The sequence below is a fragment of the Bemisia tabaci genome, chromosome 8 (assembly GCF_918797505.1).
Source record: "Bemisia tabaci chromosome 8, PGI_BMITA_v3".
Classification (NCBI taxonomy): domain Eukaryota; kingdom Metazoa; phylum Arthropoda; class Insecta; order Hemiptera; family Aleyrodidae; genus Bemisia; species Bemisia tabaci.
In genome coordinates, this window is record NC_092800.1 from 30117927 (window position 1) to 30135510 (window position 17584).

Below are 17584 nucleotides of genomic sequence, written 5' to 3' on the forward strand. Positions count from 1 at the left end.
GAACCAGTGCGTCCAATGCCGGAGAGATATGTGCGCACCATGTCTTAGGTGCAGAGTTTTTTTTTGCCACGATCATTGCAAAGAGAACATTAAACGTTTCGAAGTTAGACTTAATCAAAAGTTAAATCGTTCAGCCTCAACAAAACCTAATTTAAAATGAGACCTTTAACCAATGAAAAACATGCCAATCTATCAGCACTCTGCTCAGGAGATCATCCCGTATAATTTGCGAACAATAGAATATTAATTTTTATAAAAATTTACAGTTCAAATTACAGAATATCTGCAATTAGAGAGAAAAGAAACGAAGAAAAAGAAGAAATTATGGAAAACGAAGTGTAATAGATTTTACGATTATTATCCCGGCCATTTTTTTTCAATACATATTAATAACTTTATTTTAAACGTTAAAGATATAAAGAGTATTTTAAATTTCTTCTTCTTTTTCTTCGTTCCTTTTTTCCAAAGAAAGTAGAGTTAAACGAGTTTTAGTCACAATCTTTGCAACTGTTACTGGAGGAAAAATTGTAAGTTGAAAAAATTGTTTCCTTAATTTCAAATTCCTTTTAGTACTCTTCATATGGAACAAATACCTTTACAGGCAGCAAATAAACAAAGAAATAATTTAAAACAATTAACGTCATTGAACGATAACATAATGATATGCTACATGGTCGATGGCGATACCCAGAAGAGGAAGACTCCTGCTTGACTGTTAGAAATCAGGGGCGTATCGCGCCTGTTAACCACTCCGTGTGCCGCGCATAGGGGCGTAAGTACACGCATATTTTTAAAACCGGGTTTTCACCTTGAAATAAAAAATAACTATATCCATAGGATTTGCATACATCATAAATTCTTGTGACTTCATTCATTTGCAAATAGTTTTTCTCAACTAAAATACATCCAATTCTTAGTCTCAATCAATTAGACCGACAAAATAAGTGCCAGCGGTAAGCACGCAATCATTTCTCAAAAATGTTGCAAAATTGTCTTGTAGTGTGCACTTTAGACAATGAAATTAAAACTGAATGAGGAAAGAGACACGTGTGCTGGGAAACGTACGAGTAAACAGCCTATCTTGTAAATCTTATCACGATTATTCCTACCTGCAGAAAGGTGCTTGCTGTTTGTTTGTGTGACATGTCTGGGAGATTCACTCTGAATAAGGAAAACAAATGCATTACTGTGTTTGTTCACGATCAATCCTCTTGGGGCTCACATGTTGTTTTTAAATTATTTGAGCCGAATTTTAGCAATTTGTGACCGTTTTTCAGTGTTTTTAATCATACGTAGTGTTAACTGAGTGTCGTTTTTATGCAATTCGTACGGTCTCGTGTAACCCTGTTCGACCTTTTGAACATGGATACCTCTCTCGATACCTCTCTCGATACCTCCCTTGATAGGGATACCTCCCTCGATACCTCTTCAAGTAAGGACATTTCACGAAATTTTCAAAACATTATTGCAAATGAATCTAGTTTTTCTGCTACTTATTTCAGGCCTAGTGCTAGATTGGCATGTGCCTAGCGGTCTGTTATTTTTTGTGCGACGCTAGGACAACAATAATTCTCACATTTGGTCGCAAAGTGGGCAATGATGGATATTTTTGTCACTGCATTTCATCATTTGCTTTGTAAACCCAAAAATATCGAAAGTAATAGATTTTCTCGGGACGCAGAGCCTTTCCATGAAACAATTTGTCCTTTAACATTACAGCAAAAAATGCTTGTGAAACTTATTTTTTTACATGCTTTAAAATTTAATCAACCTATTTTAATAATTGATTTACTCCTGAGAATTCACTGAGTGTATTATACAGCGATTTTTGTTAAAGCTGATAAATTATATTGATTGCGTATATGATTTTTTGGAAGTAATGCCAACAAAAATTCGTCATTAGACAAGTTAGATCCTGCATGACGTATGAAAAACGGGGGTTTTCACGTATTTTTGTATGATTTCTGTTGATCATTTTAAAAATGGCGTTAAATTTCATTGCTGTAAGTACTTAACCAGTTTCATCCAAATATTAATGCACTGAAATGCAATTAAATACTTCATTAAAACTTTTAATTACCTTTATTGTCAGTATATAGCAGCATCATTACCTTTATTTCTGGTAGGATTTTTTTTTTTTTTTTTTTTTTTTTTTTTTTTTTTTTTTTTTTTTTTTTGTGTTGTGCGGTAGAGTACATCAAAATATTCCAAGGAATGAGAAGTTACTCTGATGCCAAATGATATACATGAGAAATACCCAGAAAAGGATCATCCGGTTAAAAACCAATACAAACGGAAACCCTGTATTCTATTTCCTCGTAATTTCACTCTCGGGGCGGTTTACACAAATTTTTTCAGCTGATCACTAATTGTTTGCTGTAGGCGTATTAGGTCACGCGTGCGATACTTCACGGCATCATGATTGCCTTATTTTTGCGCGGGTGCGTTTGGTTTGTCTCCCCAGGCCCCGTTTTTTTTTTTTTTTTTTTTAATTTTTTGCAGGGAGCACGTGAATCCAGACCCCCCCCCTCCCCCTCCTCATCCACTTCCGTCTTAGCCAGGAGCATTGAAAACTTTCTCTCAACTTGCTTACACATCTGAGGAAAAATAAGATGAGAGATACATTGAATCGGAAGATCGAATCGACAAGTTTGATCTAGGATCCTCTCAGCATCATTCATAAACAACTTCCGTAAATTTCAATTCTCATATTCTTTGAGCGAATAACAAAGTGAGGTCTGTGTTTTGAATGAATTCGTGATTTTTTTTGGAATACTACCGTTTTCGTTCAATTTATCACCTGGCAATCGTTACACTTACTTCAGCGCAAAAACCGTTAATGCAAATGCATTACACCATTAAGAGCTACAATTTACATTTCAATCGAAAAAGCATGAATAATATTACATTATTGTTTTTTCGCAGTCAAACTTTACAGAAAAGTCTAACAGTCAGTATTAAGTCGAGACTTTTAACCCATCTCTTTGTGAGCACAGTTTCGATGATAGTTAGCACCGTGCTAAGCTTATGCTGTTATTGTCATTTTACTGAGGGAAATTATGATTAAAATTACCATGTTAGTGGTGTTCTGTATATGAACTCTTCATGAATTGTAGTTTTAAAAGAATCTTAGCATTTTAATGCAATTTTTAGTTTTTTGTCGATTTTTCCGTGTCTCTAATTTTACATTAAATTTTTACCGATTTTTCGACTTTGGCCAGTTGCCAGTCAGTGGTATTGCTTGTATCGGAAAAGCTGCCTCTTCTGAGGTTTAGAAGAAGAAAAAGCAAAAATTAGTGGTTTTTTTATCGGTATGTTCATAATTTTACTACTTTGTTCGTAAAATTATAACGTAATAGTAAAAATACCACTATTATAAGATTTGACAACTGCTGATGAAAAGCTCATATCGATGGTGAAACTTGAAAAATGTGTAACACGGTTTTCGGCGTTGCAGACTTTCTGTTATACTTTATTTTCTACATGGAAAACCACAGGACGTCATTTTTATTAAAATCTCAGTGATTTTTCTTCTCTTTAGGTACAAAGAATACTCTGTGACAATATTGCAAGCCATGATATTAGTTTGGTCTCCTTTTGATAATAAAATATTAGCAGAGATTTCGAATAATAGCAACCGAGAAACGCATTTTTGCAGTTTCACTATCGATATTGGAACTCGCTAATAGGGTAATTTTATTCATAGAATTTTACATTACATAGTTTTTGTCGAAAATATATGCTGCTTTAAAGTTCGGCTCGCAGATAAAATATCAAACAAAATGATGGCTTAGTCATTAAATTCGAGACATTATCCCAGACTCTTCGTCTAGGACATCCATTGTTTAAAATCACGCAATTTGTGCATCCCTACATAGGGCCTCAACGACAACAGCTCCGTCGCACAGTGGATCGGGTCAATGAGAGAGGTCGGAAATAAAATCTTTGACTTAAACTGCAAATTTCGATGTTTATCTCGTCACATTTTAAATTTTAAGGGGTGCCTCTAGATGAAAATTCCACGAGAAAGTATATGAAACCACTTTTAAAACCTAAAAGTTTTCAATGAACGGAGTTATGAGCATTTAAAGTTTCCAAATTTTGTCCGACATCTCCTATCGACTCAGTCCACTGTGCGTCAGGATAGCTCGAAATACTGCGAAACGTCCGATTCATCGATGAGGACGTAAATTTCGGGCGTGGATCCCCTCGCCGGAAATCAGCAATCAGCAATCAGCTGATCATGCAAGGAAACCCTTTTACTCAGCGACTGTCCGACTGTTTTGACACCTCATTTCACCAGCGACTTCGGCTTACCAGAATGAAAACACTCATCGACAGTCGATGAATGGAGATCTCTTGCGTCTGCGGTTGAAAACGGGTCATCTCGAGATGTCAGGCTATTGTTTTTGTCGTGTTTTTTGAGGTGGGTCAAAAATAAGGGTTGCTTCTTGTTTTTTTCGGGGCGGATTTTGGGGACAGATTCTCACGGTTTTCGGTCTCATGTGGCCGGTCGATCCAGCCTGCTGATCGCGTCTAGAAGTGGTGCGAATATTATTCTGCTCAAAATGAAAAGAATGGAGCCAACCCGTGTGTTGAGTCTTTTCTGGAATATGTAGAATTGGAACGTTTATCAGGGCAAAATATTGGATTTTTTGTCCCCCTTAAACACGAAAAAAAAGCATTGTTCCATGCCCATACGATTCTCATGATGGATTCTAGGTCTTCACAACTTTTCTAATCATATTTATGATTTTACGTTTGGGACAAAATTCATTCCGGTTTGGTAACAATGCTGCATTGGTACTGAGACAGATAAAATGTTTCAAAAGTAGATACAGTCTCAGACCATTATGGGCACTTTGAGGGTAACGACCTCTGTTTATCCATATTTGTGAGCTCACTCAGATAATTGAAGTTCAACTTTATTTGTAAGGGCCACGTGAGTGTTCAGTTACCTACCAGAAAGTGGCTAGCCAAAAGATCCGTAGACCACGTGTTAAAAAAAATTAGCATTTTTTCCGTATAATTTTGATTCTTTTTATCACTTTTTGTGATTAAAAGAGGTTGGTATAACAAAAACGTCTGTAAATTCAGAATTGAAAAGCTCTTTTCGTTCTTTGTAAAATGATGCACCACGAATCATTACAAAGTCAGGATACAACTATTACTATTTATCACTCTCAGGAGCGTATTTTGCCTACTTCTTCAATTGAAGGCGAACATGTAATGATGCATTTACGTTTATTTAAGGATCATGCAACGAGTGTTTCTAAAGATCACTTTGGTAACATTTTGGTTCTTATTTTTACTAAAACAGAATGATCTTTAAACTACAATAAAATTTATTTTGCGTGTTGATAATTTTGCATCTATATGCACAATTGCACCAATACATAAGAAACATAAAGCATCAACCGGAATCGAATGTAATTGATACATTCCCGGGGCTCAATTGAATTACCAGGATATTTTCCTTTGACCATTGTATGTTGGAATTTTTTAGCCAACGTGCACTAAAAATTCAGCATAAAGCTGTAGTCTCAATACAGAGGGAAACAGCTCACACACAAAATAATGGAGGAATTTCTCTTTGAGCGAAAATTGTGCTTGTGCGTGAGTTTTTCCCTCTGTATTGCATTGAGATATCAGCCTTATGCTAAATTTTCAACGCACGTTAGCAAAAAAAATCCAACATACTGTCTTACGATCCGTGCGTCCACCGCAATTAGTTTGTGTTTGACCATTGTGGTTGGATTTCTTCTTTAGGTGTGAATTTAATCTGATCATGAATTATCATTTTTCATTCATAAGTAACGTCAAATTTTGCGTGTTTCCTTCCGTGATTGCGATGAAAAAGGTAATAAAAAGGTTCCAACTGTGAGTTAAATTTTTTTTTAAATTCTTGTTTCAGATTCTCTGCAGCAGGATTACACGGTAGATTCCGTCCGACCCTCCAAGAGGACAAGGACAGCTTACACGAGCGCTCAATTAGTCGAATTAGAGAAGGAGTTCCACTTCAATCGGTACCTTTGCAGACCCAGAAGGATAGAGCTTGCTCAACTGCTCAGCCTCTCTGAACGCCAAATCAAGATCTGGTTCCAAAATAGGCGAATGAAGTACAAGAAGGACCAAAAACCTAAAGCAACTGGTGAGTGTCTGACTATTTCATTAGCTGTAATCCTCTATGACATAGCGTTACGAATTCGTAACAACGTATTTCCGAGGTTTTTAAAAACTGAATCTTTTCCCTGTGCCATGGTTTTGCAAAATTTCTTTAACTTTTTTCTTATTTTGAAAAATTGATTCCCTTAACTTTACAAATTTGAAAAAAAAATGTGGTGCTTTGTTTTTTTTTATGCAAGCTACAAAATGCAAGCTACTGCCCCTAGAATCTGAAATACCGAATTATTTTATGCTATAGTGGGTTAAAAGGCATAATTTATGTCTTAAGTCAGAACTTTTGTATATTGTTTTCAAACCTTCTGTGGCATGTTGTTCCTTATTCAGAACAAATGATTGCCAAATAATTAAAATTTTCAGAAAACAATTTGGGATTCCATATTTTTACGTGCGCTACAACATGAGTTTGTCTCCTAGAATCTAAGATCGAAACTTATTTCATGCCACATAGAGCCAATAATAATCAGAAAAACAGAAAAATTTAGGTGAAGCTGGGCGGAAAAATTTGTCCCTGAAATAAATTTAGGACTTCATGTAGTAACACTAAAAAAATGGTCCAATTTATCTGGGCGAGATACACCTTCAAGCTAAAAAAATTATCGTCATACTAAGAATTAAAAGGGAAAATGTATTGATTTGAACCGACTACTAGAACTAATATTTCTAAGTTTTTTTTTCTAATTTTAAACAGAGTCTGTTACGGCTCTAAATTTTCAGATTTCCTGCGATTCTAATTTTACCTACCGAAAATATTCCATTGAACCTCTGAATAGATCTACTCGTCGCTTCCTTCACGACATAACTTCACGTAACTTCATTTCAAGGTTGCAAAATTGACTCGAATAATCCAATATACTCCAGGAATATGCCTGCGTGATTTTTGACAAAATGTTTCTTTTCTTTTTTCATTAGAACCTTAAAATCAGTGAAATTTTTAGCTAGAGATTCCCAAGATTCTCCTGGTAAAAAAGCAATTCGCGCGAGGAAATTCGGAAATATTGAAATGTGTCACGTTCTTTTGCGACAAATACGATGAAATGAATGTGCTATTTTAAAAGAAATACTAATTTTAGAATGTAAATCGTACATCCTTGGTGGAAACTTGCAAATGGAGAATTTGCATGCAAATTTGTTTTATTGCTTCATCTGAAAGTGCTCGAATAACTGATTTCACAGTATTTTTTATAATTTTTTTCTGATCTGGAAAAGAGTATAAAAATAGATTTAAAAGTGAAAAAATGCACCGCCTGGTGACGTCATCTGGCGGCATTTCCCATTTAAACACTTGTATTTTAGCAGATTAGATCAGTTTGTCATATCTCTTCCAATAATAATTGTTCAATTCATGAACCAAGGGTATCCTAGCAGGGTGACATGAAACGTAAAAAAGAAATGAAAGATTGGAAATTTCAGTGAAATATTTCATGAAATTTCACGAGGCTGTTAAATTTCATATTTTTCAGGGGCTAGAGTATGCAATTCGCACTCAAACGCACACAATTAAAAGAAAGTCACTATTTTCACATTTTGCGAAGCATTTTTTTTTTTTATTATTATTAAAATAAAATGTACTACTGCCCCTTACGGGGCATTAATTACATAGGTGTTAACTTAAGCTTAAAGCTAATCTTAAAACTAATATCATAAGATTTTGTTTTTAACTGCGAAGCATGAAAAGGAACCTGTATTGTTCCAGATTTTTCATAAATTTCTGAAATTTAATGAAATATTTCGCGCGAAATTTCAAGATTCTATTTTTCATGAAATTTTCGTTCACTCAGTTGTTTCCATTTAAACACGAAATTCATCAAATTTCAGACTCCTGCAAATTCTCTAAATTCAGTGCTCAACGCTCATACAGGGTTATTCAAAAGTCACGCACCACTGGCCATAACTTCAGTTCTAATTAAGATATCGATTTGCGGTTTGTGGCGTGTTTCCTCATATTGAGAGGGAAATTTTTTAAGGTACTTTCCAGTTTTTGACCCCCTCAGGAGGCGGGGGGCGGGGTGTAACCCAAAAATTTCAAATGGCCACCCCCCCCCCTCATGGCCAGTGGTGCGTGATTTTTTAATAACCCTGTATATTTTTGGCCCATAGTATTATAACATATATTTCGTTCATATTTTTCAGGTCACCAGGATGTCTCATCCTCCTCAACACCAACAAGCTCGAACTCCTTCAACAAATCATTCAACTCCGATGCCCCCAGCTCTCCGATCTCCTCCAGCTCAAGCAAGACCGGCTCACCCCCGGCCAGCTCCCCAGTCAACCGCCCGACAACGACGATCCACCACCAACCAGTCCACCATCAACCGGTCCACCATCAGCCGGTCCACCACCAACCCCTCCCCCATCTTCCACCGATGCCCAGCACCCACCAAACATCGGACTTCACCGGGACTTTCAACTTGGACCCGATCCCGAGGCCGCAACTTGACGTCACTTACGACTACCTCAACAGTCTCCCCTCCACCACGGAGTCCCATTTCGATTACTCGAGGATGTCCAAGCCCGTCTACACCCAGATCGGCCACCCCGTTGAGCAGCTCCCCGAAGCGGACACGCTGGCCAAACCGCTGCTGTCCATCGGTCACTCGTACGATCTCCTGGAGTCGCCTTACGTCGGGCACCACTTCAACAATCCTGTTTTTTACGACCCTAATCCGTTGCCGACGAACTACTACAACAATTTGACCTGGGGCTCTTGGTGCTTCCCGCCGCAGACGGTGAATCAGTACGATGCGACTAGACCTGTCATCACCCCACCGAGGAATACGTTTGACGGTGAGCATTGATGCAATTTTTTGCATTAGCCTGTCACACTATCAAGGCTGGTCATCAAAATATCATGGTCAGGTGTTGTGATTGGCTTATTTGATGACTTGGACCAATCACAGCACTTAATCTTCATTGGAAAAAAAACACATTGGATCTATAGGCCGGACTCTTAAAACATCGACAAGAAAAAATACTCTTGATTCAATCGGATTTCTGCTTAAATCAAGAACCAAGCCTCTTAATTTGAGCGGATTCCCTTTTGATTTAAGCAAAAATCTGATCGAATCAAGAGTATTTTTTCTTGTCGATGTTTTCAAGAGTCTGGGCTCTAGAGCCAAGGTGTTTTTTTCCAGTGTTGACATTTCGATGGAATATTTTGATAGTGTGACACAGGCTAATGGCAGATCTAGCAAATGGGTCAGTTGCGCTGATCACAGAATCGTGTTTTGATGCTTTATTCCTCCAGATCGACTAAAAATAATAAGATCTGCCCAAACAGCAACTTTTTTCGTTCAGTATTAACCGAGATATCGCGCCTTGAAAAACTCGACTTATGACGTCATCCACCGCAGTAGTACATACACACATGTACATGTACTACATACCATGTTATGCACTACCGCGGTGGGTTGACGTCAAAAGCCCGACTTTTCAAAGGATGATATTTCGGTTTATATTCAACATAGAAAGTTGCTGTTTGGACATGTCTTCTTTTCTTAGCTAATCTACACGAATCAAGCATCAAAACACAATTCTGTTACCAGCGCAACTGGCCCATTCGGCTACATCGTTTTTTCTCCATTTAAACCCATGGAAATGTATCGATTCTTAAAGGGGCCTGGTGCTCCGACAAGAAACCATCCTTTGACGTGGGTTTAAATGGAGGCAATTCGGTGATGTCAAATTGCTGGATCCGCCTCTGAAGTTTGGAGGTTTCTATTTATTTCCAGTTTGAACGTCTGTAAAGACGAATGACTTGTGCTGTATATGATGCACAAAAAATCTGTCGACTTATCAAAGTTTAAAAATATTGCCAGTTGATTTTGAAATAACAATGTAGTCGCTGACATTACTGTGAGCAAACACGGAGACAAATTAATCGTTATTTAAACATATTGGTGATAGAGGTATGTAAGTATAATATATTAAATCAGAAAATACCTGACGGGAATGTAGCCATGATACCTTTATAAGGTATCATGGCTATTTTCTGATTTAATATATTAAATTAATCGTTGTCCTCACGCCAAAAAAATGTACTGTTGATTTAACAATTTTGAAGTGAAAAAAAGTGTCCGACATGTTTCAATACAGATTTCACAAAAGTAAAAAGCTAATTTAACCATAAGGAAGGTTAAATCAGCTTTCCACTATTGTAAAATGTACACTTGAAACACGTCGGGCATATTTTTTTTAACAATTTAATTGTTAAATCAGGTCTCCATTTTTTCCGTGCTCACATACTCTTAGCGAGTTTTAGGTCTTGCCTACTTTTCCAGTAGTAGTTACAACATTGCTTTTCAGCTAACATTGTTTTCTTCTCTAGTAGCAATGCCGTAACGATCAGCGTTGTGACTGGAACCACGATGATTGTTACCGAAAAAGTAGCATTGAAAATACGACTAGAAAAATAGTTTATGACCTGGAATCCAACGTGAGCACTGTGAGAGAAACAACACTTTTACCTCCCTGAAGAAAGTGATTAATCTCTATAAAATGGTGTATTCGCTTCATGATAATTGTAGTTTTCGAATATTTCCATTTGTATACGATAGATTGTGGTGATTTTTTGTAAAGTTTATCAGCGAAGGTTAAAATTTGACTTTCACTAAATGAACCGCGTTCAGCAAAAAGGAACCAAGCCACATTAGCTGTTTCCAAAAAGTGGACTGTTTAATTTTTTACAAGAGAACATTTGCGTGAACTCCTATGAAAATGTTTAGTAATTTGCTTCGTGCTATGCAGAAAATCCACCAAAATTTGCAAAAAAAAAATCTGCTCAGCCGTCCTTATGTAAAAGATTAAATTGCCCAATTAAATTTGGCAATGGCTGATGTGGCTTGGTTCCTTTCTGCTTAACGCGGTCCAAATATGATTTACTACAATTTTTAAAATATAATAATATTCAACATTTAAAAAGATATCTATAAATTTATCATAGTTTGACGGGAAAATGTCCAGAACACACTCTCGTTAAAGATCTACTGCCTTCCTCATAAAACAGTGTACCTAAAAGAGGCCAATTTTATATTTATTATTATTGTGATATTTTAGAGATTAAGAATAGTAATTTTTTTAAGGTATCGTTAAATTATTCAGCTGTAAAATTTAAGTTGTCAAATTCAAGATATTTCAACAGCTGCACAATTGCCCATTATGTTCAGGAAATGATATCTCTGATTTAGACGCGCGATGCGTCACGGTATCGCCACAGATTGAAGGCGTTTTATAAAGCTGTGAAGCTGTAAACGCGGGATCTTAGTGATGTATATTTCTTTCCATTGGGTATTTCGTAGGTATATGAATTGTTTGGTGCGAGATCAAAGCATTTTTACTATTTATTTTATGTGAAATTTTATGTATGTTTTATTTTCAGTTTGAAAATTTGAATATTTTATCACCCTCTGTTAGTTTATTATTATCTTCATGAATCATCTTTTCATGTCCCTATTAAGTTTAGACGCATCAAGCTCCTGCAAAAATTGTAGCGAAGTTAAAAAAGAACACGGTAAAACGATTGAAAAAATAATCGAGCTACTAGCCAAGAATAAACTAAACAAATAATATTTCAAACTACATAGAGATCAGAAATAATAAAAAAAAAACTTACAGGAAACAAAACAAACGTTTCGATCACCAACACACTGCGGTCTTCTTTAGTGCAACAAGTGGAAACATTTTACAAAAACAAATTTAAAAAAAAATTCATATTTATGAAAAAACTACAAAACTATTAGCAAACTAGTAAAGTGAAAGTAGAAATCTATTGGAACTACATATTGGAGTAAAATCAAAAGAAGGCAAAATTCATGAGGAAAGAAGAGTGATAGCAGTGATTAGAATGAAGTAGGTAAAAAATAAAACCAAAGACAAGCAAAAAAAAGCAGAGGGGAACTACAGCATAGACAGAAAAGGTTTCACCAAATTCTACGAGTGGTCGCAATAACACAGAAAGAAAGCAGTACAGAGGAGGCCAACCCGCACACAAATATATGCAAACAGCAATGCGTGGTCTACAAAAACTGTTCATACAAACACATTTTTTTCAATCATTTTACCATGTTCTATGGAGCCTAGCCAGCCTTTGGCATTAAAATGTTAAACATGAATCTCACCGTTTTATTTTCACACCTTTTACGTAATTTAAACATGTGTACACTTTTCCTGTATCATAAGCCAAATTTGGCATTAAAATGTTAACAATGAAATCTCACCGTTTTATTTTCACTCCATTTCCGTAATTCAAACATGTGTACACTTTTCTTGTATCATATTTAAGTAAGCATTGTACGCCTTTTTACTATAGCCTGTACTTACCTAGTGAAAAATTCATTGACCTTACCGTATTTCACTCTTGTTGAATTTTGTGGAATTTTTTCTCTTTACTCTGATTCATTCTCTTTGCATATTATTATGTTCACCCTACGATAGTGCTTTTTTCTTCTCATATCTTTCGCCGTCCTTCACATACGAATTCCAACCAAGCCTGAATAAAAAGACTGATCGACTCGTTTTACCTGATAGTTTTATGTAGTTTGTTATGTGTTATTTGCTGAAGGTTATTTCTTATTGACGCTTTCTGAAGTCTAGGCATTTTCCAACATCTGAGCATACTTTTTGTAAATAGTTTAATTATAAATAATAAGAAGTTGACGATTTTAAAAATACATCTAGAAGTATTTTGAGCAAAATTAATTCCACCGCTGTGATGCTGAACCCTTAAATATAAGTTTAACTATATGCAAATTCAATTACCTATAAAATGCTCGGTACCCCACAACTGTACCCGTTGAAGGTCTAATTTAATTCTAAAGAACTTTGGATATTCTGAAATTTATGAAGGAGAAGTGTTTTGGAGTTCAAATCGCTCTCAAAAGCATTTGTAACTAAGAGTCTTATAAGAGTCACTGTAATTTATGTAAATTTTTGTCCATATTTATCTCCGTCTCTCAGTTTAATTTTGTTATTGTTTTTGATTTATTGTTAAAATTTTGGTCTAAATTTTACATTTGTACGCCAGTTAATTTAATAAGTATTTGAACTTGCATATAACTTTAGTATATAATTGAAAGTATAACAACAAAATTTGGGATTGATTTACGCTGCAAGAAGAATTTTGTTCTTCACTTGTGTTACTATAAGATAAATATTTAAAGTTGACTTGCGGTACGCAGAAAAATTTCAAAAATCAATTCCAGAAATGTTGAAATTCATGACACATAAAAAAAATCGGTTCGAAATTAATAAATAAAAACTGGTGAAATCTTAATTCGTGTTGTTTTCTCGTATTTATTCATCCAATTATGACCCAGAACTGATAAATTTTTCTCCTTTGTAGAAATCGAAACTATTCAATAATTTAACTGATATTCCAACCGGCTATTTATTTTCTATGTATTGCTTGATTTATCCTCAATTCTACTTTTTCTCATCACTTCGTAGCATTTTTCTAGATTCCATGCCAAATAAGTTTACGCAATTTTAGACTGCGACAGAAGATCCGTCTTCTTGAATCTTCCGTCGTAGTCGGGAAGTATGTCAACTTCTTTGGCGCACACTACGTGTTTCTCAGCTTGGATTGAAGCTTGAACATCCATTGAGGAGCTTCCATGAATTTAAAATATTAAGAACTGAAACGACCTAAAGAACCCTTTCTTTTAATTTTATGTATTTAAAAAAGTTGAATTCTGAGTTCTGATTTTCATAAGTCAGTGAGTTCTTTCAAATAAATGGCCTTTAAAAATAACTGAATTTTATACGCATGACCGTATGAATTTCTGGAAAAAGCATGTATTAACAAGAATTTAGTGGTGATTTGGTTCTGTGAAAAAGCCAGGAAAATCGTTGACATACTAATTTTTAACTATATTTTCAATTACTTCAATGGGTTACTTTTCTTAGATTTGCTTAATCTTTTCCGCTGTACGATCTCATATGAATCAGTTGTCTTCAAATGGAAACAGGTCCATTTCTGGTCTGGATTAGTCTTAGTTAGCATGTCCTTTCATGCAACTCAAGGCTTGTGGAAAAATGGACATTTTCCCTTTTTAAAAAAACAACCGATTCGTATAAAAAAAACCTCGGAGAAAGGCAGCAAGGTGCAGATGACGTTAGAAAATATGAATGCTAAAAAGTTTCCCGGTGCCATCTGTATTCCAAGTGTGCCTCCGTTAACCACACCGTCACCTGTTTAAATGTTTTTTTATTTGTTTTTTCTAAAACCTTTTGGGTTCAACGTGGCCAGAAAAGGTATAAGTAGGGTGTGCCTGTACCCGTCCGATGTTGTCTGGCATCAAAACAAAAGGGAATAACAATTAAATAAAATTAAATAAAATAAAAGAAGACAAAATGAAATTATGTAAGAGACAAAAGAAAATGAATATTGTGTGAAATTCCTATTCGGACCGCATTAAGCAGAAAGTACCCAAGCCACTTCAGCTATTGTAAACTTTAACAAGACAATTTAATTTATTACATAAAATCGGCTGTGCAGGTTTTTGTGCAAATTTTAGTGAATTTCCAGAATAGCACGAAGTGAATCCCTTACAAGTGGACTGCATTTTGCAATTTGGAACTATAAATTCTGGCTCTTCTGGAAAAACACTTACGTGCATAGGGAAACTAATGGCACATACGTTGTTTTTAAACCGGGCTAGAATTTACAGTTCCAAATTTCAAAATGTGGTTCAATTTTCAAATGAATCCGCACCGACGTTCTCTCGAAAAAAATTAAATTACCTAGTTAAAATTGGCAATAGCTGATGTAGTTTGGTTCCTTTCTGTTTAGCGTGGTCCATTTGGAAGTTGAAATCTTCCAACGTTGAAAAACGTAGTTAAGCTCTTTCGCCTAGGAACACAGTATCGATGATTCTTTAATTCAGTTGGTATGACACTCGTAAAAAACGCGAATTCCAATCACTCTTTTCATAGCCTCGCGATATCGGAAAATCCCAAAATACCCACCGCCGAATTCTTTTTAATAAAATAAATCTCATTTATCAGCCCTCTCATCGCTTCTCGAATATTGAAAGCGGGGTGAGAAAAAAAAGAAGTGATTTTTACTCCGTGAGTTATATGTTCATAAGGTCCCTCCCCCAACAGGGCCCGCACGTAAAATATACGCATACTGTATATCTATACGTATATATATGGATAGATTGCAGGGGTGGATTAGCATAATCAGAATAATTTTTGCCAGCTGACACCCCTCACCCTCCTCGCCGCCCGGATAGGTGTCCCGGCAGGGAGAGCATCTTATCAAATGCATCCCTTCGAACTGCTCCCATCTTGAGGCGCACAAGGGTGAAATTCCTCAGAACCAGGACACGATCTCAATAGAGCACCGAAATAAAAGTGAAGTTGGTTAACATTCTGGATGTGAAAAAAGTGCTGCCGCTAGAACTAATAATAAGATGCTGAAATTACCCGCAACAGTAGTTACTTTAGCAATGCCTAGATGTTAAACTAACTGCCGTGGCGGGTAATTCAGCATTTCATAGTTTGCGCACACTTTTTTTTCACATCCAGAATGTTGAATCAACCTCAATTTTTTCGGTGGCCGATTGTGAGCTCCAGGGATTCGGAGGTTGGCACGATCATCCCAAAGATTTGAGATTTGAATCACTGTTGGGAATAAAGTGTTGATGATCGAATGGATCATATTTTGCCATAAGGAACTACTATTTCTGGCTAATCCATAAAGGCATCCCCTGCATGGGGAATGGTACAAATTAACTAAAAATAGTAGCCTCTCATTCAAAAATCAACGCATTTCTGCCAATCGGAACTATAAACGAGTGGGAAAGATGGGGTGTGCTCTAGAAAGTTGCATAAGAAACAATGTTAAGGTGGGCGTGATTCCCTTCGGAGAAATGGAAAAGGGGGATTTTACATTCTGTCAAACGGATCTATGTGCCAACTGAATGCGGCACTCATGAGCCGTGGGCATTGGACAAGAGCGTTGTGGACAGGGCTCATGAGTTAAAGCTTGGAAGGCGAGCCGCGGCAGCGGCTTCGTCGCCGCTGACGTCACTGGCGCTTTATAATTCCCATTCATTCTTACGGCTCTTCAACTAACGAGCGCACTCTTCTTTCTCACCTCGTCTTTCCTCCTTTTAGCATAAATAGTCCAATTGTCCTTTTTAGGATGCTATGCTCAGGATCCCCTTAAACGCCTCTTATTCACATTTCAGTGTATATTGGGTCCCGTGCGGAGAGAAATAGCAATGATTATCACACGGGTTTGAATTCATACACTGAAAAAAAGGAGGCCATATTCACGGACAGTACATGAAATAAAATACGAAAATAAAATACTTACGGGCTACATAGACATACCGTCCGCGTTCCGGGCTTAGAGGCCGAGAGTTCCGGGTGTAGCACCTGGAGCAGGCGAAGCTACGGCTCCAGCACCCGGAACTTTCAGCCTCTGAGCCTGAACGGACGTTGTATACAGATCGTATTTCGCACACACTGGAAAAAAACACTTGGATCTAGAGTCCGGACCTTAAAACATTGACAAGAACATACTACTGATTCCGCGTTCTGGGTTCAGAGGCCGAGAGTTCCTGGATTTAAGCAAACCTGGATTGAATCAAGAGTATTCGTTTCCTGATCCGAATGTTTGAGCCAGAATCTGGACTGTATGTCTGTACAGCTCGTAACTTTTTTTCAGTGTATCGCTGGAATACTGTAATTTGACAACATATTGTGGGAATTTGCGAGAAATTTTATTTCCGCCTACCAGAAGGAGGCCAAAGTTTCGAATAAATTTTCCCCACAGTGCGTCCTTTCCCGCTCGTTTCGCTAACCGAGTGTCTCTTGCCTTTGTCTTATCCCTTTTCCACACCTCTTACCTTTCCCTTTTTATTCCTCCGAAGGCGAGGCGGAATGCCCGCGCGGGGAACACCTCCAATTTTCTATCACAGCTCCGCGCCGGCGGCGGGCAAAATTCCAACTCGGAATATCCGTATTTGCTGCTAAATTCTCCGCCCGCCGGGGTTATTGCGTCTGTGTCTCGGAAATTGGGAGTGAAGTAGGAGAGAGAGAGAGAAAAAAAATAATAAAATGAACGAATAAAATATAAATATTTGTAATGCCTCGAAACCGCTCTTTGGACCCGATTTGGTGGCTGCTTGTGTAAGGAAATAATTTATGAGTCGTTTCGTCGCGCATTAAAATTTGAATTTTTCGGATCTTCTCCTTCTTTAAATAACCACCGGAGTAAGCACATCCAGAGTGAAATAACTCTTATCTGCACCAAAAAGAAAGTTACTGGCTATTCAGACATTTATACCGTCCGTTCCGGGCTCAGATGCTGAGACTCCCGGGTGCTGGAGCCGTAACCTCGATAATTCCGATTGCTACGCCCGGAAGTTTCGGCCTGTAAGCCCGGAACACG

General features: G+C 36.9%; 1 protein-coding gene across 1 annotated transcript; it reads left to right on the top strand.

Annotated features, from left to right (window-relative positions):
* The first annotated feature begins 1134 nt into the window (after positions 1–1134).
* Positions 1135–13453, top strand: LOC109033963 (uncharacterized). The gene is made up of 3 exons (XM_019046847.2): positions 1135–1432; positions 5915–6151; positions 8317–13453. Exons 1-3 carry the CDS (start codon positions 1318–1320, stop codon positions 8979–8981), a joined length of 1017 nt encoding a protein of 338 aa, XP_018902392.2. The 5' UTR covers positions 1135–1317; the 3' UTR covers positions 8982–13453.
* Positions 13454–17584: the final 4131 nt, after the last annotated feature.